Below are 22,380 nucleotides of genomic sequence, written 5' to 3' on the forward strand. Positions count from 1 at the left end.
AAGGAGTTGCTGCACGCTTCCACAGTATTATTTACTTATTGCATTTGCACCTCACCGCCTTTTCTCTCTCAAGGTGAAATTATGCAAGGAAGGGGGAGAAATGGTGCAAGTGCAATAAGTAAATAATACTTTTGGAAGCGTGCAGCAACTCCTTAACAACAGCCAATCTGCAATAATAATAATAAAAACTAATTCTGGGGGGGGGGGGGGGGAGAAAAAGAAAGAAAAAGTCAGCCCATTCCCGCCCCCTCGCCCGGCGCTGGAGCTCCCCCCGCTGGCCGCTCCGGGGAACAGGCGAGGCAGGGAGAAGGGGAGGGCCGAGGAGGTGGAGCCGGCGGGACACCCAAGCACGCATGCGCAGAACCGGCGAGGTCGAGCCCAAGGTGTCCGCCGGCAGGAGAACCCGGAAGTAAGGAGGAAGCACGTGGCTGGAGGGAGCAGATGCGGGGGAGGGGAGGGGGTGCATTGGGGGAGGAGAGGAGCATTGGGGGAGGGGGATGCATTGGGGGAGGAGAGGGGTGCATTGGGGAGGGGGGTGCATTGGGGAGGGGAGGGGTGCATTGGGGAGGGGGATGCATTGGGGGAGGGGAGCATTGGGGAGGGGGATGCATTGCGTGGGGGAGGGGGATGCATTGGGGGAGGAGTGGGGTGCATTGGGGAGGGGGATGCATTGGGGGAGGGGAGGGGGGCATTGGGGAGGGGGATGCATTGCATGGGGGGGGAATTGGGAGCCTGCAGGGGGTCCGAGCCCTGCTTGGTTCACGGGGGGGGGGGGAGGAGATCAGAGGGGAACCCCCTCCCCCCCAGGTTTGAGTTGGGAAAAGGAGGGAGTGGATCAGAGGAAAAGGAGAGCAGGGTTCTGGTTACAGGTAGGTAGTCGTGTTGCTCTGCCGTAATCGAAACAAAATAAAATAAGTTAAGAAATAAAATAAATTCCTTCCAGTCGTACCCATCTGGAGAAGTGTGGATGCACACAGAAGCTCATACCAGTATCTAACTTAGTTGGTCTCTAAGTTGCTACTGGACAGGTGGGGGGGGTGGAACTGGGCTAAATTTTACTTTCCCTGGTGCAGAAATGACTTCAAAGCAATCCATGGTGAGGGTCAATCCCCACCTGCTGAATTTCTGCCTGCCAGAAGGTTGACAGGTGGAGAAACCCAGCCGAAAAGAGAAAGGTGGCTGAAAGAGAGCAACAACTTCCGCTTCTCTTCCTCGCAGACCTTTGCCTGCCAACATCCTCGCAGGGATCGCATGACCTTTGCCTCTTTCTCCTCAAAGCATCCCAGGGAAGGGGTTAAATTGGGGGGGGCATTTTCACATTGCACCCCGTTCCTTCCTCCAGCAGGATCTGCTCCCCCTCCCAGTTCCCGAAAGACCTTTGAGGCTTCCCAGGGTTTTTTGAGTTAGGACCCTGTTTGAAGAGGGGGAGAGGAAGGGTCGCCCCAGAAGGGGGCCTTAGGAAAGAACAATTATACAAATTTAAATCCTCCTCGCTAGATCAGGCTAATGGCCCACCTGGTCCAGCAGGATCTGAACACGAGCGATTCTCTCCTCCTGCCGTTTCCAGCAACAGGGATCCAGCAGCAGTGCTGCCTCCAACTGCAGTGGGCAGAGAATGGCCTCTGTGGAAAGGAAAGGGTGGGTTTGGGGACTGTGCCTTGGTGGCTCTTGAAGTCGCCCGGAGTGACTGCCCTGAGCTGCAAAAGTGGAGATACGAGGCCAAGAAATTGGACTTTCTGAATCCACAGCAGGGGATGGACTTGAACTCACCACCCACAGGCCAGCTTCAACTGCTGCACTACCTATGAGGTATCTCATAGGTAAAATCTCTCTGCTCTGCCTGCCTTTCTCTCCTGCCCCCTTCCTCACCCATAGTCCCTTTGGGAGAAGAGTGCTAGAGTGCTCCTTCTCAGTGGTTTCACATTCCATATTCCCAGATGAATGGTAATAATAATAATAATAATATTGTATTTATACCCCGCCCATCTGGCTGGGCTTCCCCAGCCACTCTGGGCGGCTTTCAACAAAATATTAAAATACAGTAATGCATCAAACATTAAAAGCTTCCCTAAACAGGGCTGCCTTCAGATGTCTTCTAAATGTCATATAGTAGTTGTTCTCTTTGACATCTGGTGGGAGGGCATTCCACAGGGCGGGTGCCACTACCGAGAAGGCCCTCTGCTTGGTTCCCTGTAGCTTTGCTTCTTGCAGGGAGGGAACTGCCAGAAGGCCCTTGGAGCTGGACCTCAGAGTCTGGGCAGAACAATGGGGGTGGAGACGCTCCTTCAGGTATACTGGACCGAGGCCGTTTAGGGCTTTCAAGGTCAGCACCAACACTTTGAATTGTGCTCGGAAACGTACTGGGAGCCAATGGTAGGATCCTTGTACCCCTATTTCCCTTAACAGAAGGCTTCTTGTTAATTATTGCTATTAATTGTATTTATGGCCCACCATTTCCCTCCAGGGAGCTCAACCAGCATGCAATTGTTCTCCCCATTTTTATCTTCACAACAATCTTGCGAGGAGGTAGGTTGGCTGAGAGGCAGCGGCTCCCCTGGGGACCTTTCCTGGTAAGGGGAGATTTCATAAAAACTCCTGTTAGCATTTCCAGTCTAACATCGCTCCACTGCTCAGACGCTCTCCAATTCTTCCTTGCCTTTTTTGGAACTACCTAGCTTGAGGAAGAACCTGGTGTTTCACGCAAGCTTTCACACTGCGCCGGTGCGAGCTCCTGCCCGGCCGCAAACTTTGCTGGGGGACCGGGGACCAATTGCTGTGGCTCTGTCCAACCTGCAACATAGGCTGGTTGAGGAAAAAATGTAGGCAGGGGGAAACCCCTGTGCACCCCACAAATGCAAGGGCATAAATTGAATTGGATCGAGGCGAGTTGGGACTGCTGATTCTCTTAAATTTGTCAGCAGCCTTTGACATGGTCGATCATGATCTTTTGGACTACCGCCTCGCCGATGTGGGGATACAGGGCATAGCCCCTAAATGGCTGTGCTCTTTTATCTCTGGTCGGGGACAGAGGGTGGCACTAGGGAGGGAGATATCGTCGCACCAGGGCGCAATCCTCTCCCCGATGCTTTTTAACATCTTTATGCGCCCCCTTGCCCAGATTATCCGGAGCTTTGGGCTGGCTTGTTACCAATATGCTAATGACACTCAGCTCTATCTGTTAATGGATGGCCATCCCGCCCCGACCTGGTCACAGTGATCCATGCGATGGCCACCTCCAGGCTTGACTACTGCAATTCGCTCTACGCGGGGCTGCCCTTGAAGCTGTCCCAGAAACTCCAGCGGGTGCAGAATGCTGCAGCGAGGCTCCTCACGGAGTCTCTGCCATGGGAGCATATTCACCCAGTGCTTTTCCAGCTGCACTGGCTCCCGGTGGAGTACAGGGTCAGATTTAAGGTGCTGGTCTTGACCTTTAAAGCCCTTCACGGCCTAGGACCCTCGTACCTACGGGACCGCCTCTCCTGGTATGCCCCACGGAGAGCCTCAAGGTCCATAAATAACAACACCCTAGTGGTCCCGGGCCCTAAGGAAGTTAGATTGGCTTCAACCAGAGCCAGGGCCTTTTCAACTCTGGCCCCGACTTGGTGGAACGCTCTGCCTCATGAGACCAGGGCCCTGCAGGATCTGATTTCTTTCCGCAGGGCCTGTAAGACAGAGTTGTTCCGCCTGGCCTTTGGCTTGGAATTAGTTTGATTCCTTCCCCCTCTTTTTCCTTTCTCCTCCTATGAAGAGATTGCACCCTAATGTTTTAATGTTGTATCTTAATCTTTTAAATTGTATTTTAATCAACTTTTTTTATTATTAGTTGTTAGCCGCCCTGAGCCTGGTCTTGGCTGGGGAGGGCAGGGTATAAATATTTTTTTATTATTATTATTAATTAAGCACATAAGGTTTTCTCCTTCCAGATTTGTCCGGGATGCTTCGGTCCTTTGTCAGCCTGAGCTTCTGGCATGTGGTGCCAGGCCAGACCTCCCACCTTTGGGGGAGAAGAAGATGCCCGTTTCTCTGCAAACAAGCCAGGTGCCGCTTTCAGGCAGCCTGGCACAGCCGGTTTGCATCTTTGGTTGGTGGCACAGGTTGGCAGGCATCTCTGCTGAATCCCTTGGAAAAGGGCGCTTCTGACTCCGCAGCCCAGGGCGCCTGTCTGGGAGCGAGAGGGGCTTCGCACCCCAGCAGGACACAGCGGCACGTGGCCGGCTGGAGGTCTTTCACCCAGGGGACCCCGCAGAGCCCCTCGTCCGGCCCCCGCCTCCCGTTCAAGACTCGACTGCTCATCACGGCCCTCTTTGGTGGCGGCATCCTGGCCGGCTGGCTTTACCTGCGGAAAGAGAAACTCCGGCAGGAGAAACTGAGGCGCATTGAGGAGCTGCGGAAGCTGGCCCTCGGGCAGGGGGATTTCCGGCTGCTGGACCACACGGGGCGGCCCCGCTCCAAGGCCGACCTGCGGGGCAGCTGGGTCCTGCTCTACTTTGGCTTCACCCACTGCCCGGACATCTGCCCCGAGGAGCTGGAGAAGATGAGCCGCGTGGTGGAACTGCTGGACGGCAAATCTCACCTGCCCAGAGTCCAGCCCGTCTTCATCACGGTCGACCCCGAGAGGGACGACGTGCCTGCGCTGGCCAAGTACGTCCGGGATTTCCACCCGCGCCTCCTGGGGTTGACGGGCACCCCAGAGCAGGTGCGGGAAGTGGGCCGGGCCTTCCGGGTCTACGCCAGCGCCGGCCCCAGAGACGAGGATGGCGACTACATTGTGGACCACACCGTGATCATCTACCTGCTCAGCCCAGATGGGCTCTTCCTGGACTATTACAACCGGAACAAGACGGAGGCGCAGATCGCCAAGAGTGTGGAGGGACACATGGACACCTACCAGAGCCTCTTTGGCTGAGACGGAGGCCTGGCAGGTGGGCTCTCTCAATGCCGCTCTTTTGAAGGGAGGGAGGGAGGGGGCTGTTTCCACTTACGAGCTTCTGTCTTGGCACCTTGTGGTGGTGAGTTCCGGAGGCTATGTCAAGGGAGAAATTACATTGCTACTCACTGATATTGCGTGTGTTCATTTACTGGGTTACCTGGGGGAGAAGAGAGGTTTGCTTTGCTTCCTACAAAATACTTTGGGGTGCTTTTTAACAAACACAAACATACTTCTTTGTCTGTCCGCTGTGGTTTCCGAGAGCTGCAGCAAAGGCTTTCAAGATTGCTTTCCAAAGAGCGACTGTTTGTGGATGGGCACCCCTGCTGCTCCGATTCTTTCCCTCTGAAGCACAAAGCCCCCAGGTTAAGCGCAGGTGCCCCCCACTATAAAATGGGCGTCTCTGCTTGCAGCAGTTTGGTTAATCTGGGGTACATTTGAGGGGCGAGGATTTGCTGTTCCCTCCCAGGGATGCTAGTTCATCCCTTGTCCTGCAGTCTGACAGACAGCCACTGCAGCTGCTAATTTTGACCAATCTTGACTTCCATTAAGTTTTAAAATATCTTTTAAGATCATCCAAGTTGGGGACCATCACATCTTGCAACAGTGAAATCCGGTTTAAATATGCTGTTGTCTGGCCTGAATCTCGCCCCCCCCCCCATGTGAGCTGCAGTCTGAGAAACATCTCTGTCCCTTCTCCATACATGCATTTTATATCCTCCCCTTTTCTCCCCCCCTCCCAAACGTCTTTGCTCTTGGTGCTGCTGCAGCCCTTTGATCAGCGCCAGCGTTTGAAATTCACCTGGGCGCATTTTGCACCTGGCGGGTGGCGCTGTGGGTTAAACCACAGAGCCTAGGACTTGCCGATCAGAAGGTCGGTGGTTCGAATCCCTGTGACAGGGTGAGCTCCCGTTGCTTAGTCCCTGCTCCTGCCAACCTAGCAGTTCGAAAGCATGTCAAAGTGCAAGTAGATAAATAGGTATCGCTCCGGCGGGAAGGTAAATGGTGTTTCCGTGCGCTGCTCTGGTTTGCCAGAAGCGGCTCAGTCCTGCTGGCCCCATGAGCCGGAAGCTGTACGCCGGCTCCCTTGGCCAATAAAGCGAGATGAGTGCCGCAACCCCAGAGTCGGCCGCGACTGGACCTAATGGTCAGGGGTCCCTTTACCTGCCACTTGCGGCCAAGTTTAGATGCCCGGGCACCAGGATGCCAGCTGATGTCTTGACAACCTGGAAATGTATTTTTGGGGATCCGTGGATCTTGACTGTTTTCACACCCTAGCAACGTATTCTGCAGAATTCTATTGGTTATATATGTTACCTCCACAAATTCAGAATGAATTTCAGGAACCAAAATGTTCTGTTTTTCAAGCCGCCTGGCCCCCAAATGGCAAGGAGGCATTCTGTTTTGGCGACGGTAGCCCTGGGTTACGGAGCCATTTGGCGCCTAGCTGATATATCTGAGTTTCTAACACTTGAATGTCTTCCCAGTGTTTCTGGACTTTGACTTGATTTCCCACCAGCCCCAGCCTAGCGGCCAGAGATGATGGGTTGCTGTCCAGCCACGACCAGAATGTCAGAGAGAGCCTACTCTCTGGGCATCATTTCGACTGCCTTCTCTGGTGGCACGCATTGTGGAAGCCTCTCCACAGAGGTTTGCTGGGTACATGCAGACATCCTCTTATTTGTATGCCAGGTTTCCACAGCTCAAACTGTGCTCATGGCAGCTTACAACATGGAACCCCCCCCCCACACACACACAAGTACAAGAGTAGTCAAACAGTAAGCAAAATATAACAGTAATACCTTGGGTTACAGACGCTTCAGGTTACGTTTTTTCAGGTTACGGACCGCTGAAACCAGAAGTACCGGAACAGGTTACTTCTGGGTTTTGGCAGTTGCGCATGCACAGAAGCGCTAAATTGCGCTTTGTGCATGTGCATAAGCTCCAAATCAGAACGCACATGTGCGCAGACGCGCTGCTGCGGGTTGCGAACACTGTGGGTTGCGAACGTGCATCCCGCACAGATCATGTTCGCAACCCGAGCATCCACTGTACAGTGGTACCTCTGGTTACGAACGCTCCAGGTTACGAACTCCGCTAACTCGGAAGCAGATCCTCCTGGTTGTGAACTTTGCCCTGGGATGTGAACGGAAATTGCAGGCCAGAGGCACGTGGGCAGCGGGAAACCCCATTAGTGAAAGCGCGCCTCAGGATAAGAACGGTTCAGTTTCCAGTGTGGTGTAGTGGTTAAGAGCGGTAGACTCGTAATCTGGTGAACCGGGTTCGCGTCTCCGCTCCTCCACCTGCAGCTGCTGGGTGACCTTGGGCCAGTCACACTTCTCTGAAGTCTCTCAGCCCCACTCACCCCACAGAGTGTTTGTTGTGGGGGAGGAAGGGAAAGGAGAATGTTAGCCGCTTTGAGACTTCTGAAGGGGAGTGAAAGGCGGGATATCAAATCCAAACTCTTCTTCTTCTTCTTCTAAGAACGGACCTCCGGAACAAATTAAGTTCGTAAACAAAGATACAAAAAACCAACAGCAGCTCCCCAGCCCAAGAGTCTGTTCAGCAACCTCTGCTTTTGCAGCTGGAGTCAGGCCAGGAAAGGAAAGGGCTTCCTGGACTCACAGCCGGGGGGGGGCGCCCCTTACTGCTAGTCAGCCTTGCGATATAGTAGCTTTGGGGTTCTTTTTTCTATTTCCCTTTTAATTATTTCTGTAGGTTTCCCTGCCAATAGTCATACCTCGAGATAAATACGCTTCAGGATAAGTATTTTCGGGTTGTGCTCCGTGGCGACCTGGAAGTAACAGAGCATGTTACTTCCAGGTTTCACTGCTCGCGCATGCACAGACGCTCAAAATGATGTCATGCACGGAAGTGGCGAAACTTTACCCGCGCACAAGTGTCTTACGTTCTGTTCAGGATGCAAACAGGGCTCTGGAACAGATCCCGTTCGCTTCCCGAGGTACCACTGTATAACAACAGATTCCCGGTACACCTGGTGTCTTGCGGGAAGCATGTGTAATTCTGTAGCCTCGAGTTTACGGCTGAAATGGTTGTAACTCTGGGAGTGTTGCCCGCTCTTTGCATTTCCAAGAGCAGCACTTATGTGTCTGGCCGGTTGTGGCTCCTGGGAATGCATGAATCCTGGAGCATGAACCCTCTAAGGGCGGGTAGCTTTCCTAGTGACCAAATGCTCCTGCTGCTTTCCGTGGCCAGAAGAGAGATACTATACAGCAGACTACCTCCTGTGCGGACAAATACTTCGGCTGCACAGAAGCCTTTAATCTCATGCGCAGTAACCTTTCCTCAAACTGCGCTGCAAGGAACAAAACCAGCGTCACACAAATGAGTGCAGCTCTTCTTCCAGCCGGCCACCAGGTTCCAAACAGCCTCTTTGCCGCCAGCAGAGGAAGGTTAGGCCTAAGGGCCGCAGGGACCAGACAGAGCAGGATCCCTCGGCTTGCGCATCTTGACCCATGGTCTCAACGGAAACAAAATCCCACAAGGGAACAGATCCCGAGTTTTGTCCTTGCGGTCGGTGCCCGGCGCTCAGAAAGGAAACCCAGGAATGACTCCAGCGCACGAGTTTATTGTGGCAAAGAGAAGAGGGTCTAAGCAGAGTGGGGAAAGGAGGGTGCCAAAGCTGTACAGAGATATATACACATATATACACACAAACACGCATGTGCGCAGGAGGAGAGGCGTCAGGGCTGGCCGAGCGAGGGAGCCATGTAGGTGCGGAAACGGTCGTGTGCCTTGTCTTGGGTCAGCAGGCGCAGAGCCATGGTGTCCATGCCCTCCTCCAGGCCAGGCTTCTGGGAGATTTCTACTGTGTAGTCGTTGGCCTAGAGGAAGACGTGGAATCAGAGAATTGTAGAGCGGGAAGGGAGCCCCGAAGGTCCCAGGACGTTTCTGAGCACAATTCAAAGTGTTGGTGCTGACCTTGAAAGCCCTAAACAACCTGAAGGAGCATCTCCACCCCCATCATTCAGCCCGGACACTGAGGTCCAGCTCCGAGGGCCTTCTGGCAGTTCCCTCCCTGCGAGAAGTGAGGTTACAGGGAACCAGGCAGAGGGCCTTCTCGGTGGTGGCGCCCGCCCTGTGGAACAGCCTCCCATCGGATGTCAAGGAAATAAACCACTACAGTGGTACCTCAGGTTACATACGCTTCAGGTTACAGACTCAGCTAACCCAGAAATAGTGCTTCAGGTTAAGAACTTTGCTTCAGGATAAGAACAAAAATTGTGCTCTGGCGGCACGGCGGCAGCAGGAGGCCCCATTAGCTAAAGTGGTGCTTCAGGTTAAGAATGGACCTCTGGAACGAATTAAGTACTTAACCCGAGGTACCACTGTATCTGACTTTTAGAAGACATCTGAAGGCAGCCCTGTTTAGGGAAGTTTTTAATGACTGATGTTTTAATGTATTTTTAACCTGTTGGAGGCCGCCCAGTGTGGCTGTGGAAACCCAGCCAGCTAGGCGGGGTATAAATAATAAATTATTACTACTATTATTATTATTATTATTATTATTATTATTATTATTATTCCCAAGGCAGTTAACAATAAAAAAATAAGAACCTGTTCACCTTTTCCTATATCCCTACATCACTACGGAGAGATGATCCACAATTCCTGTGGAATGCCCTCCCATCAGATGTCAAGGAAATAAACAACTATCTGACTTTTAGAAGACATCTGAAAGCAGTTCTGCTTAGGGAAGTTTTTAATGCTTGAAGTTTTATTCTGTTTTTAATGTTCTGTTGGGAGCCGCCCAGAGTGGCTGGGGAGACCTGGCCAGATGGGTGGGAGATAAGTAATAAATAAATCATCATCATCATCATCCAGTCCAATCCCCTGCAATGCGGGAATTCATTTGCCCAACGTGGGGCTCAAACCCACGACACTGAGATTTAAGAGTCCCGTGCTCTACCAGCTGAGCTAACCCACAGGCTACAATGTGAAACCAGGGAAGCTGCCTTACACCATGCGAGTCCCTGGGGTCCGCCTAGCTCAGTCTTGGCCACATGGGCAGGCAGCAACACTCTTGGGGATCCCAGACGTCTCTCTCCCTGCCCTACCTGGAGATGCCACCGGGGAATGAATCACAGAATCTTAAGAGTTGGAAGGGGCCCCTAAGGGTCATCCAGCCCAACCCCCGGCATTGCAGGTATCCCAGCGAAGGTATCCCTGGCAGGTGGCGGGACCGCCTCTCCTGGTCTGCCCCGAGAGGACCTTAAGGTCCATGAATAACCATAGTTTGGAAGTCAGACTATCCTCCACCAGGGCCAGGGCCTTCTCAGTGATGGCTCCGACCTGGTGGAATGCTCTGTCCCAGGAGACCAGGGCCCTACAGGTTCTAACCTCCTTCCGCAGGGCCTATAAGACAGAGCTATTCTGCCTGGCTTTCAATTTGAACTTAGCCTGATCTTTTATTCCCCTTCCTTTCCTCCCTCTCCCCTTCTTTTGAAGATTACCCACTCTGGGATCCCACAGCTAATTCTCCCCGGTCTCCTCGCCGGCCCAAATAGGACTAATTTAGCCAGCTAGCCCTGGTGATCATCTAATGTTTATTGGATGGAGTTTCCACCTAAACTGATTTTTTATTTTATTGTTATTCACATTTTATACTGCATTTTATGCTGTTTTTGTATCACAATTAAGTGTTTTAAATTTGTTGTTAGCTGCCCTGAGCCCGGTTTGCTGAACCGGGAAGGGCGGGGTATAAATAAAAATTTATTACAGTGGTACCTCGGGTTAAGTACTTAATTCGTTCCAGAGGTCCGTACTTAACCTGAAACTGTTCTCAACCTGAGGTACCACTTTAGCTAATGGGGCCTCCTGCTGCCACCGCGCCGTCACGCGACCTCTGTTCTCATCCTGAAGCAAAGTTCTTAACCCGAGGTACTATTTCTGGGTTGGTGAGTCTGTAACCCGAAGCGTCTGTAACCTGAAGTATATGTAACCCGAGGTACCACTGTATTATTATTATTATTATTATTATTATTATTATTATTATTATTATTATTAAATACCTCCAATGGGCCTGGGACCTTTGACCTCTACCCACCAAGCTGCAGCCTTTCCCCCCAAGGCTGGAAGACAACCTGGCTATGATAGGAGAAGGGGAAAGGGGTGGCCCGCCCAGGTGGACCCCATAACCCCCACCCACAAAAGGGCCCCCACCCTCTGGCCTTTGGCACGTCCTACTCACCAGCTGCAGGGAGGCCAGCAAGCAGCGGCAGACTTCGAAAGGCGGCTGCCCCGCCACCAGGCTGGCAAAGGAGTGCCACTCGCCCACGGTGCCCAGTTTGGACACCAGCATGTCCCCATAGCTGTGGATGTCCAAGGCTTTGTGCAATTCCTAGGTGGAGAGGGGGAAGCAGGTTAGGGAAGCAGGATAGTGCGCACCCCGGAAATGATCTCTTTCAGCTTCTGCCTTCTGGAAGAAGGTACAGGGTCATAAAGACTAGGACTAGCCGCCTGAGAAACAGTTTCTATCCAAATGCAATTTTGGTTTTAAACACAGTGTAAGGTAGTCTTAATGGACAAGGGTGGTGCTGTGGGTTAAACCACTGAGCTTCTTGGGCTTGCCGATCAGGTCGGTGGTTCAAATCCCCACGATGGGTTGAGCTCCCGTTGCTCAACCATAGCAGCGCACGGAAACGCCGTTTATCTTCCCGCTGGAGCGGTACCTATTTATCTACTTGCACTTTGACGTGCTTTCGAACTGCTAGGTTGGCAGGAGCAGGGACCCAGCAACGGGAGCTCACCCCGTCACAGGGATCTGAACCGCCGACCTTCTGATTGGCAAGTCCTAGGCTCTGTGGTTTAACCCACAGCGCCACCCGAGTCCCTGACCCCTGCCTTACAGCTACACAAAAGCACTTGAGGGTGTTGTTGGGGGGAGATGGCAAGAGGTGTGGGACCTGGGAAATAGGGGGAGTCAGGCAGGCCTAGAGGGACACAGTTGCTGCCCCCCCCCCAAGCTGAGCCTCACCTGCTCCTCCAGCTTCGGGACCACCATCTCCTCCCAGTCCCGAATGCGCCGGGACAGAACGGTCTCTCGGGCGTATTTCTGGGAGTGCGAGATGAACACTTCCTGGGGAGAGAAAAATAATAATAATAAATAATAACTTTTATTTATACCCCGCCCTCCCCAGCCAAGACTCGACTCAAGGCGGCTAACACCAGGTATAAAAACAATGGATTAAAATACAACTTAAAAACAATGGATTAAAATACAACTTAAAAATGCAGCCTCATTTCAGTAGAATCTCAAATCAAAAAAATGTTGGGGATGAAAACATCAAATCAAACTTTTTGGGGATGAAAGCATCAAATCAAACCAAGTGTCTTGTGCTCAAGATCCGCAGAAGGTGGGGTTCCGATCCTGCTCTGAAGGAGCGCTCTGGTCGCAAAGGCCAACTACTGCTCAGAACTGGGGGGCTAGTGCAAAGCAGCCGTTTTTTATCCAACCACTCTGATTTTATTTTTTTTTAATCCGAAACTGCTACTGCATAATAAGCCAGCGGAACACAACCCGCTTAGTAAAGCCTCTCTTCTTCCTGGAGAGGCAAAGTAAATGGGAGGCAGAAAGTGGGGGAGCATCACCCCCCCCCCAAAAAAAGAGTCTGTTTCCAGATACTGCTTTCCATACACTTTGTCCTGTCCTCAGGGGTAAACTGCATCTGAACATGAAGAGCTCATTAAACAAAGGTTACCAGATTTTTTTCAATGAATCCGGTGACACTTCAAATAAATAAATACTACATGTTCAGGACGTTGATGCTGCAGCCATGGCGGTGGCAGAGGGGCGGCTGTCACCTTGACCTCAACTGCCACGCTTCCCCTTCCTCCAAGGCTTCTCTCTCCTTTCTCCCTGAGCCTGGGCAGCCCCTGAGTTGTTGGTTCTTTGGTGGTGGTGGGGAAGCGGTGCGTGGTGGGTCAGGCATGGACGGCAAAGAAGAAGGGCTGAGAGCAGCGGCGGCAGCAAGGCTCAGGCAGCGTGATGCCTCCCTTCCCATCAGAGCAAACCCAATCCCGTTCCCACTTTCGTGCAAGCAGCAGGGGGCAGGGATCTCTCAGGCAGCGCAGTGCCTCCCTTCCCATTAGAGCAGCCCCAATCCCATTCCTACTTTTGTGCAAGCAGGAGGGTCTGGGATTCCTCAGCTGGGAAGGGAGACTTCCCGTTGCCTAACTGAGAGGTTCCTGCCCCCTCCTGCTTGCACACAAGCTCTGATAAGCAGCGTGAAGCCTCCCCTTCACAGCTGAGAGATCCCTGTCCCGCTCCTGCTTGCACACGAGTAGGAGTTGGGAGGCTGCTCTGATAGGCAGCATGAAGCCTCCCTTCACAGCTTAGTTGCTGGGGTCAGGGAAGGTGGAGGCAGCCCGGACGCTGCATCTTAGAACCCCTGCACCACCATCATATGGGGGTCTTCCAAGCAGCTCCTGAAGCCAGCCAGAGCCAACTGCTCCAGGCTGCTGAGAATGCCACTGCTGCGTTTCCCGGGGACATTAGATGAAATCCAGGGATGGAATTTGTCCGCGGACTTATTCGCAAATCTGGGGACTGTTCCCAGTAAATGGGGGCGTTTGGTAACCCTACATTAAACTATCGTGGCCAATAGCCACTGCTAGGCCCTCTCAACCAAGATTATCTTGGGCAATAGCTGCCCCCTGGATGACTGGGGCTCTGGCTGCCTGTCTCAAGGGGTCCCCAGCATGGGAGACTGAAATCAGGCTTTCTGCAACACCAGCAGCTAGGATTTTACTAGCCCAGAAATGGGAAGATGAGAAGACAGCGACCAAAGAAGAATGGCAAGAAAAAGTGATGGAATATGCTGAACTGGCAAAGCTAACAGGGGAACTCAGAGAGACACGGACAACAGAGATTTCAAAAAGACTGGGAACCTGCTGCTAAGATTATAATAGCTAAAAGTGTGTGTGTTTTTTTTGGGGGGGGGAGGGAGAAGAACATATATCCCACTATTTCTAAATAAACTGAGAAAATCAGGTCCGTAGTAACCATGATTAAGCTAACTCATTACAAAAGAATACATATAAACCAGCCTAACATATTTATGGAAAAACAGGCTTTTTTGTAATGTTTTGGAACAGTACATTTAATTATATTGTTCAACCTTATGCTGCTTTCAACCTGCTGTAACGTTCCGAGTATTTACTCAAGTTCTTTATCTTTGCTTTACAGTGGTACCTCAGGTTACATACGCTTCAGGTTACAGACGCTTCAGGTTACAGACTCCACTAACCCAGAAATAGTGCTTCAGGTTAAGAACTTTGCTTCAGGATGAGAACAGAAATCGTGCTCTGGCGGTGCAGCAGCAGGAGGAGGCCCCATTAGCTAAAGTGGTGCTTCAGGTTAAGAACAGTTACAGGTTAAGTACGGACCTCCGGAACGAATTAAGTACTTAACCCAAGGTACCACTGTATTTTATTAAGAAGTAAATTTTGAATTTAAAAAAAATCCCAGGGGGAGCAATAAGACACGCTAGTGTGGCACGGCTAGAGTCTAGGACTAGGGCCTGACACCGTGGCTCAAATCTCAAGTCAGCTATGAAGTTCACTGGGTGACTTGGGCCAGCCATAATCTCTTGTGGCCTGGCCTACCTCACAGGATTGTTGTACGTATAAAATGGAGAAAGGGAGAACTTGAACTGGAAAAGGCGGGATATAAATTCAGTAACAAGTGGTGGGAGACACTGTGAGGCCGAGCGGCCACAGGGCATGGCTCTGAAATCAGGCAAGACCATCACCTCACTAAGCAAGATAATCAGGTGTGAGTCTGGCCAGTGTTTTGATGGGTGGCTGCCTGGGACCCACCTAAATGCCACGTGACAAACACACACATGATACGCACCACATTTCTTTGCACGTATTCCTCGTAGTTGATGGCAGGGGTGACGTCACCAAGATCTGTAAGCAAATGCAGAAATTAAGAGGTTCTCCTAAATGTCTCAGATTAGCCATGGGCAACTGCCCTGCCTACATGCCACAAAACCAAAAGCACCCCGGAAACGGCTGCAGGGGCCAGAGGCGGGAGTCCCTTACAGACGACCACAGTGCCTGGAGACAGGCATAATAATACCCCACCCATCTGGCTGGGTTTCCCCAGCTACTCTGGGCACTGACTGGCAGCTGCTCCCCAGGTAGGGAGTCTCCCACTTGGAGATTAAATCTGGGACCTTTTGGGTTCAAAATAGGTGCTCTGGATCTGGATCATCATCATCATCATTTATTATCTATACCCAGCCCATCTGGCTGGGTTTCCCCAGCCACTCTGGGCAGCTTCCAACAAAATATTAAAAACACAATGAAATGTCAGACACCAAAAACGTCCCTAAACAGGGCTGCCTTCAGATGTCTTCTAAAACTCAGATAGTTGTTTATCTCCTTGACATCTGACGGGAGGGCGTTCCACAGGGCGGGCGCCACCACCGAGAAGGCCCTCTGCCTGGTTCCCTGTAACTTTGCTTCTCGCAGTGAGGGAACCGCCAGAAGGCCCTCGGAGCTGGACCTCCGTGTCCGGGCTGAACGATGCGGGTGCAGATGCTCCTTCACGTATGAAAAAGGCGGACAAGCTGTGCGTTCATAGCCGTGACCAGAGGAGCAATGACGCCTGGGAGGAGCTCAGAGAGAAGAAACAGCATGGGGCATCTGCAGCAGAACAACCGGACGCCTTCACCTGCCCCAGCTGCAACAAAACATGTTTCTCCTGCATTCCTCCATTGTCTCCAAACAACCACAGGTCAGAGCCGTCTCTTGATGGGGCCACACACTCACTGCACCCCCAACACACTTTGAAGCCTAGGCTTCCCTGGTCACCACTTGGTGCAGGATAAATATTCATTAGGTCTCTTTCTCAACCCACAGCCGTGAGTTGTGCAAAGCAGCCAAATTATTCGGCTATGCCCCACAGGGCTCTTTGGCACAAATAACAGAAAAAACACAAATAACTCCCCTGCGTGAGTGCCTAAGGGCCCCACTCCTGCCACTCACCACCTGGCCCAGGGCGGGGCCTGACAGGCCTCAGAAGGATGGTTGCCACTGCTGCTGTTGCTGCCCAGAAGGACTCGGAGCGGCGCAGAGTTCTTTTTAAAATGTTCTTTTTTCCCTTTTGATTTTTTGTGTGGGGTGGTGGTGGGTGGGATGGATGTTTGGTTGGGTTCGGGGATTTGTTTGATTTTGATGTGTTTGTAATTTTTATAGTTTTTTGTTTGTAGAAAAATAACTACCAAACTTTTAGAAGACATCTGAAGGGAGCCCTGTTTAGGGAAGCTTTTAATGTTTAAAAGGTTATTGTATTTTAGTGTTTTGTTGGAAGCTGCCCTGAGTGGCTGGGGAAACCGAGCCAGATGGATGGGGTATAAATAAATAAATAAATAAATAAATAAATAAATAAATAAATAAATAATCAGCTGCACAGTGCTGAACCCAAGATTTGCCCCCCCCCCCATTGCTCCTGGGGTGCAGGGTTAACTGACCAGCTTCCAGCTATTCTTACAGGCCCAGCCCCCGGCCCAGCTAACAACGCCACCTGCCAATTGTTACCTATCAGGCCAACTGGTGCCTCCTCTGCGGCTTCCCCCTGGGGGGCATCTTCGGGCTCCAGAAAGTCATCTGTGGACAGAGAAAGGTGGCGGTCGAGGCAAGTGCGATGGGGGGAGCGTTTGGGGAAAGGCTTGAGCACAACGGCTGCGGGCAAATGGGCAGCGAGATTGGATGAACTGGCGTCCAGAAATGTGGCTCTTTTGCCCCGCTGGTTGCTTTAAACCAGGGGTGGGGGACCTGTGTGGAAGGCGCCCCCCCCTCCATTGCAACGGCCAATTCTGGGCTGTAAATAGAAGCCCTGGTTTTGGGGGAGAGGCCCGAGAGATTCCCAGGGCTCAGCCCAGAAACTGTGGACAGACCTGCCCCTCCGACATCCATATCGCCCATGGCGTCATTGTCGTCCTGCTCCTCTTCCTCCTCCAGGGCTTCGGGCTCCTCTAACCGATTGGCCAGCTGCGCATCTTGCTTCAGGGGGAAAGATAAAAACAAAAACCAGGCCTGTTTTTGCCTTCCTGTTCTCGCTCAGGGTCAGTCACTTTTCATGAGGTTTTGAGCAAAGCCTGCCTTCCCCGGTGGGAGCAGCCTTATTCTACTCATTCATTTGTTGCAGTTACCGTATTTGTTGCTCTATAAGACACACTTTTTCCCTTCTAAAAAGGGGAAATATGTGTGCGTCTTATGGAGCGAATGCAGGCTGCGCAGCTATCCCAGAAGCCAGAACAGCAAGAGGGATCGCTGCTTTCGCTGCACAGCGATCCCTCTTGCTGTTCTGGCTTCTGGGATTCAGAATATTTTTTTTCTTGTTTTCCTCCTCCAAAAACTAGGTGCGTCTTATGGTCTGGTGCGTCTTACAGAGCGAAAAATACAGTATATCTGATTTTTTTCCTTCAAGGTGGCACAGACAGTTCTCTCCCCCCCCCCCCCATTTAATCCCAACAAGAACCCTGTGAGGTAAATTAGGCTGATAGAGCCAGTGATTAGTCAAAATCACCCAGTGGGTTTCATGGCTGAGTTGAGGATTTGAATCCAGGTCTCCTGGGTCTTGAGGGACGTGGCGGGTGGTGCTGTGGGTTAAACCAAAGAGCCTAGGGCTTGCCGATCAGAAGGTCGGCGTTTCGAATCCCCGTGACGGGGTGAGCTCCCGTTGCTCAGTCCCTGCTCCTGCCAACCTAGCAGTTCGAAAGCACGTGAAAAGTGCCAGTAGATAAATAGGTACCGCTCCAGTGGGAAGGTAAACGGCATTTCCATGCGCTGCTCTGGTTTGCCAGAAGCGGCTTAGTCCTGCTGGCCACATGACCCAGAAGCTGTACTCCGGCTCCCTCGGCCAATAAAGCGAGATGAGCGCCGCAACCCCAAAGTCGGCCACGACTGGACCTAATGGTCAGGGGTCCCTTTACCTTACTCCTGGGTCCTAGCCTGACACACTAACCATTCCACCAGCACTGGAAATGAACTTAATTGCTCCCAAATATTAGACAAGGGACAGTAGCTCCTCTTCTAAGCCTGGGCCTCAGAGGGCTCTGGCGAGCCTCACAAGCGTCTCCAAAACCCGGGATAAGTGGCAGGAGGGCATTGGGCAGAGATTCCTCTTGCCAGAGCAGCAGGACTCCTCTTGCAAGAAGAGCACCAAGTTTCTTGCATCAAATTTATGCACTACAGCAGCGGTGGTGTAGTGGTTAGCGTCAGGCTGGGACCTGGGTTCAAATCCCCCCCACTCAGCCGTGAAGCTCGCTGTGTGACCCCAGGGGCCTGTCACTGCCTTCTCTCAGCCTAACCTACCTCACAGGGTTGTTGTGGTGATTGAATATTGTATTATTTATATGATGTTAGCTGCTCTGAGCCTGGCTCTGGCTGGGGTACAAATAATAACAATAATAATAATAATAATAAAAAATGTTTATCAAATTAGGAGGGCAGGAACAATGCGTGTCCCACCTTGAGGAAAAATGCACTAGATAAACTTGATCATGCAGAGATGCTAGCAAACTGGACCACTTCTACAATGCTCCCAGCTGCCACCCTTTTCTCCTTGCAAGTCGTGCGCCTATTAGATTGCGTTTCATCAGATTGCAAACTGCCTCGTCTGCACTGGCAGGAAATCAGGGGCAGCGAAGTTCAGCAAAAGCGAATGAATGAAAGGTCTCTTTCCTCACCATCCGCATCCTTTGCAGCTTCTTCTGGGCAGCCAAGCGCTCCTTCGCATGATTCAAGTAGAGGACTTCGAGATCTGTCCAGAAATGACAGGATCAGGAACAGGGTCTTCTACAACCCCCCCCCCCACCGACAGCTTCTCTCCCCCTCCCCAAATCCCCTCGTCCTGCTCCCAGGCTCTGGAGCAGCAAGGAGCAGCAAAAAGCCACTCTCCGCCCAGCCCTTCTTCTGCCGAACTCCCCAGCTCCCTGCCCCGGATTCTTACTCCGAAATCACTCCTCAAATCCCCCCCAACCCAGCTTGGCCTCAGCTTAGCTCTCTTCTCAACTGTCTATACCAGGGGTCAGCAACCTTTTTCAGCCGCGGGCCGGTCCACCGTCCCTCAGACCATGTGGGGGCGCCCGAACTATATTTTAGGGGGGGGGGAAAGAACGAATTCCTATGCCCCACAAATAACCCAGAGATGCATTTTAAATAAAAGCACACAATCTACTCATGTAAAAACACACTGATTCCCAGACTGTCCATGGGCCGGATTTAGAAGGCAATTGGGCCGGATCCAGCCCCCGGGCCTTAGGTTGCCTACTCCTGGTCTATACCCCCAACACCCAACCATCTCCCACAGCCCTCGACAGAGAAACGGCGATTCCTGCCCCAGATGTTGCGGGACTCCAACTCCCAGCAGGCTGCATGGCGGCCAAGGGTCAAGGATGATGGAAGCCTGTCATCTCATCTATTTTCAAGCTCTCTGGAGAGGGGCCCCATTGCTGCTTCTACGTTTTGTGCACATTTTGGTGCCGAAAAGATGCTCAGCGGCTGTGGCAGGGTCCCGAGACGCCCGCCCGCCCATGTGGGAACAAGTGAAGGTTTTATTAGTATGAATGGGCACTTGGTGTCCCACAGGCTGGAAGGCAACACCTGGGATCTGACTAACCCTCAGCTACCGTGTGTGTGTGTGTGTGTGTGTGTGTGTAGAAGGAAATGCTGCACCCACCCCAAGGAGAGGTCACATGAGAGCTACAGAGGGCAGCACCCAATGAAGTCACATGACAAGAAACTTCAGGAAGAATCTTCTGACGGTGAGAGCAATTTGACAAAGGAATGGAAAACCTCTGATGGTGGTGGACTCTCCTTCACGGGAGGTTTTTAAGCAGAGGTCGGGTGGCCACCTGTCAGGGATCCTTTAGCTGAGATTCCTGTGTTGCAGGGGGTTGGACTAGATGACCCCTGGGGGTCCTTTTCAACCCTAGGATTGTATGAGAGCAATGCCCAAAGACTGTAAATTGGACTGCATGAAGGAGAGGCGTCTGGAAGATGCCCAGAGTGGGGCCCAAAGAAGTGCAGAGGCTGCTTTGGTATTTCTAACTTGCTCCCTGCAGCTTTGTTTGTTTCTTATTAAACGCAAAGTCAAGCATGAGCAAACGAAGAAGGGGAGGCAAACCGACAAAGGACGCAGGAACCTTCCCACCCACGAGTTGTATCCACTCACCAGGGAACACGGGGCCTTTCTTCCTGCTTCTCTGGTTGCCAGCTCTGTGGTGCTCTGGGGAGAGAAGAAGAACATGCTCAGAGGGAGACGGCAGAGCTTCTCTGGCTTAGCGGCCCTCCTTGCTCCCTCCCTCCCTCCTCAAGGTGGCAAGGCACTTCCAAGGCCAGGCAATGCGTCAGGTCAAAGGGAAAGACAATGCTATGCAAGAACCTGGCATTTTTCCATCTCCACCAGGCTAAGCAGCTGGTCCCTTGCCTTTCCTGCCCTGATCTGGCCACAGTGTTCCATGCGACGGTCACCTCCAGGTTTGATTATTGTAACTCGCTCTATGCGGGGCTGCCCTTGAAGCTGACCCAGAAACTCCAGCGGGTGCAGAATGCCGCGGCGAGACTCCTTACGGGGTCCTTGCCGCGGGATCATATTCATCCAGTGCTTTGCCAACTGCACTGGCTCCCGGTGGAGTACAGGGCCAGGTTTAAGGTGCTGGTTTTGACCTTTAAAGCCCTATGTGGCCTAGGACCCACGTACCTATGGGACCGCCTCTCCTGGTATGTCCCACGGAGGACCTTAAGGTCCACAAATGACAACATTTTGGAGGTCCCAAGTCGCAAGGTGGTTAGATTGGTCTCAGCTAGGGCCAGGGCCTTTTCAGTACTGGCCCCGACTTGGTGGAACACTCTGTCACAAGAGACTAGGGTCCTGCGGGACTTGACATCTTTCCGCAGGGCCTGCAAGACAGAGCTGTTCCGCCTGGCCTTTGGTTTGGACTCAGTCTGACCCTTATGTTTCCCTCCCCTTATGGTTTTGATCTATGGGCTATTATTAAAATGAGGCTGTATTTTAAATTGTATTTTAACCCGTATTTTAAATTGGTTTTTCTTTTTTCTTCTCCACCCCCCTATTATGTTTTTATTGTAATTTTACTGGTGTTAGCCACCCTGAGCCCGGCTCTGGCCGGGGAGGGTGGGGTATAAATAAATAAATTATTATTATTATTATTATTATTAAATAAAATCTGTATGTTGCTCAGTTGTGATGAAACTTCCAAGTAGTTACACCAATTCCAACCCTTGGTCCACCTCTCTTGGTGATTCAACCCAAGATGCTCTGCTTGCAAAGCAACGGCACTTTCCCTATGAGCTGCAACAGTGGTGAATACTAAGAATGAGCAGTGAATACTAAGACAGGCAAACTAACGCCAGTGTCCTGGAAGAAGCAAAGATCACCAGTGTTGAAGCAATGATTCTTCAACATCAGCTTTGTTGGACTGGTCATGTTGTGCCGATGCCTGATGATCGTCTTCCAAAGCAACTACTCTATTCCGAACTTAAAAATGGAAAGCGTCATGCTGGTGGTCAACAAAAGAGGTTTAAAGACTGTCTCAAGGCAAATATAAAAAAAATGTAGTAGAAACACGGATAACTGGGAAACACTGGCCTGCGAGCGCTCCAGTTGGAGAACAGCCTTTACCAAAGGTGTTGTGGGCTTTGAAGACACTCGAACTCAGGACGCAAGGGAGAAACGTGCCAAGAGGAAGGCACGCTTGGCAAATCCACACCGGGATCAACTCCCTCCTGGAAACCAATGTCCCCACTGTGGAAGGACGTGTGGATCCAGAATTGGCCTCCACAGTCACTTAAGGACTTACTGTTAAGACCGTGTTTGTGGAAGACAATTTTACTTGGCAACGAGGGATCGCCAAAGAAGACTAAGAAGAGCTAGAACAGGATGTGACTAAATACCCGTTGCTGGAAGCCACACGAGAGAGCTCTTGTGCTCAGGTTCTGTTTGCAGATTTCCCCCAGGTCCCTGGTTGGCCACTGTGAGAACAGGAAGCTGGGCTGATCTAGCAAGCTCCTCTTCGGTTCTTAGGCCTTACCAGAAGCAGCACCCTCTGACCTACTGTATTTTTCGCTCTATAAGACACACTTTTTCCCTCCTAAAAAATAAGGGGAAATGTGTGTGCGTCTTATGGAGTGAATGCAGGCTGCGCAGCAATCCCTCTTGCTGTTCTGGCTTCTGGGATTCAGAATATTTTTTTTTCTTGCTTTCCTCCTCCAAAAACTAGGTGCGTCTTATGGTCTGATGCGTCTTATTGAGCGAAAAATATGGTGCATGGTAGGGGCACAGGGACAGAACAAGCACACCCACAACAGAGGACACGCTGCGTTCATGAAACAGAGGCTTCTTGGATACAGCAGGCTAAGGGCTCCCTCCACCTTGAGGTGGCAAGGTCAAGTCCCAC

At 51.7% G+C, this 22,380-nt stretch overlaps 2 protein-coding genes across 8 annotated transcripts in view; one reads left to right on the plus strand and one right to left on the minus strand.

The window, feature by feature from the left end:
- The first annotated feature begins 319 nt into the window (after positions 1-319).
- On the plus strand, positions 320-5,059 carry SCO2 (synthesis of cytochrome C oxidase 2). Of its 3 annotated transcripts, none has more exons than XM_079994510.1 (2): positions 320-409; positions 3,924-5,059. In XM_079994510.1, the coding sequence occupies exon 2, from the start codon at positions 3,935-3,937 to the stop codon at positions 4,904-4,906; it is 972 nt and encodes a 323-aa protein (XP_079850636.1). In that variant the 5' UTR covers positions 320-409; positions 3,924-3,934; the 3' UTR covers positions 4,907-5,059. The 3 variants fall into 3 exon arrangements, with proteins under 3 accessions (XP_079850636.1, XP_079850638.1, XP_079850637.1); XM_079994512.1 differs by having other exon boundaries at positions 347-409; positions 3,909-5,059; XM_079994511.1 differs by lacking the exon at positions 320-409 and adding an exon at positions 732-869.
- A 3,437-nt stretch (positions 5,060-8,496) lies between these two features.
- NCAPH2 (non-SMC condensin II complex subunit H2) overlaps positions 8,497-22,380 on the minus strand; it is a 34,177-nt gene continuing 20,293 nt past the window's right edge. For all 5 annotated transcript variants that reach the window (XM_079992613.1, XM_079992609.1, XM_079992610.1 and 2 more), the window contains exons 14-21: positions 20,136-20,189; positions 18,649-18,722; positions 16,855-16,960; positions 16,496-16,564; positions 14,805-14,860; positions 11,925-12,026; positions 11,139-11,288; positions 8,497-8,772 (exon numbers count right to left, since the gene is read on the minus strand). In XM_079992613.1, the coding sequence (XP_079848739.1) occupies positions 8,632-8,772; positions 11,139-11,288; positions 11,925-12,026; positions 14,805-14,860; positions 16,496-16,564; positions 16,855-16,960; positions 18,649-18,722; positions 20,136-20,189 (752 nt within the window). In that variant the 3' untranslated portion in view covers positions 8,497-8,631. The remainder of the gene's footprint in view (positions 8,773-11,138; positions 11,289-11,924; positions 12,027-14,804; positions 14,861-16,495; positions 16,565-16,854; positions 16,961-18,648; positions 18,723-20,135; positions 20,190-22,380) is intronic.

Source organism: Podarcis cretensis (genome assembly GCF_951804945.1).
Source record: "Podarcis cretensis genome assembly, chromosome: 10".
Taxonomy (NCBI): Eukaryota; Metazoa; Chordata; class Lepidosauria; order Squamata; family Lacertidae; genus Podarcis; species Podarcis cretensis.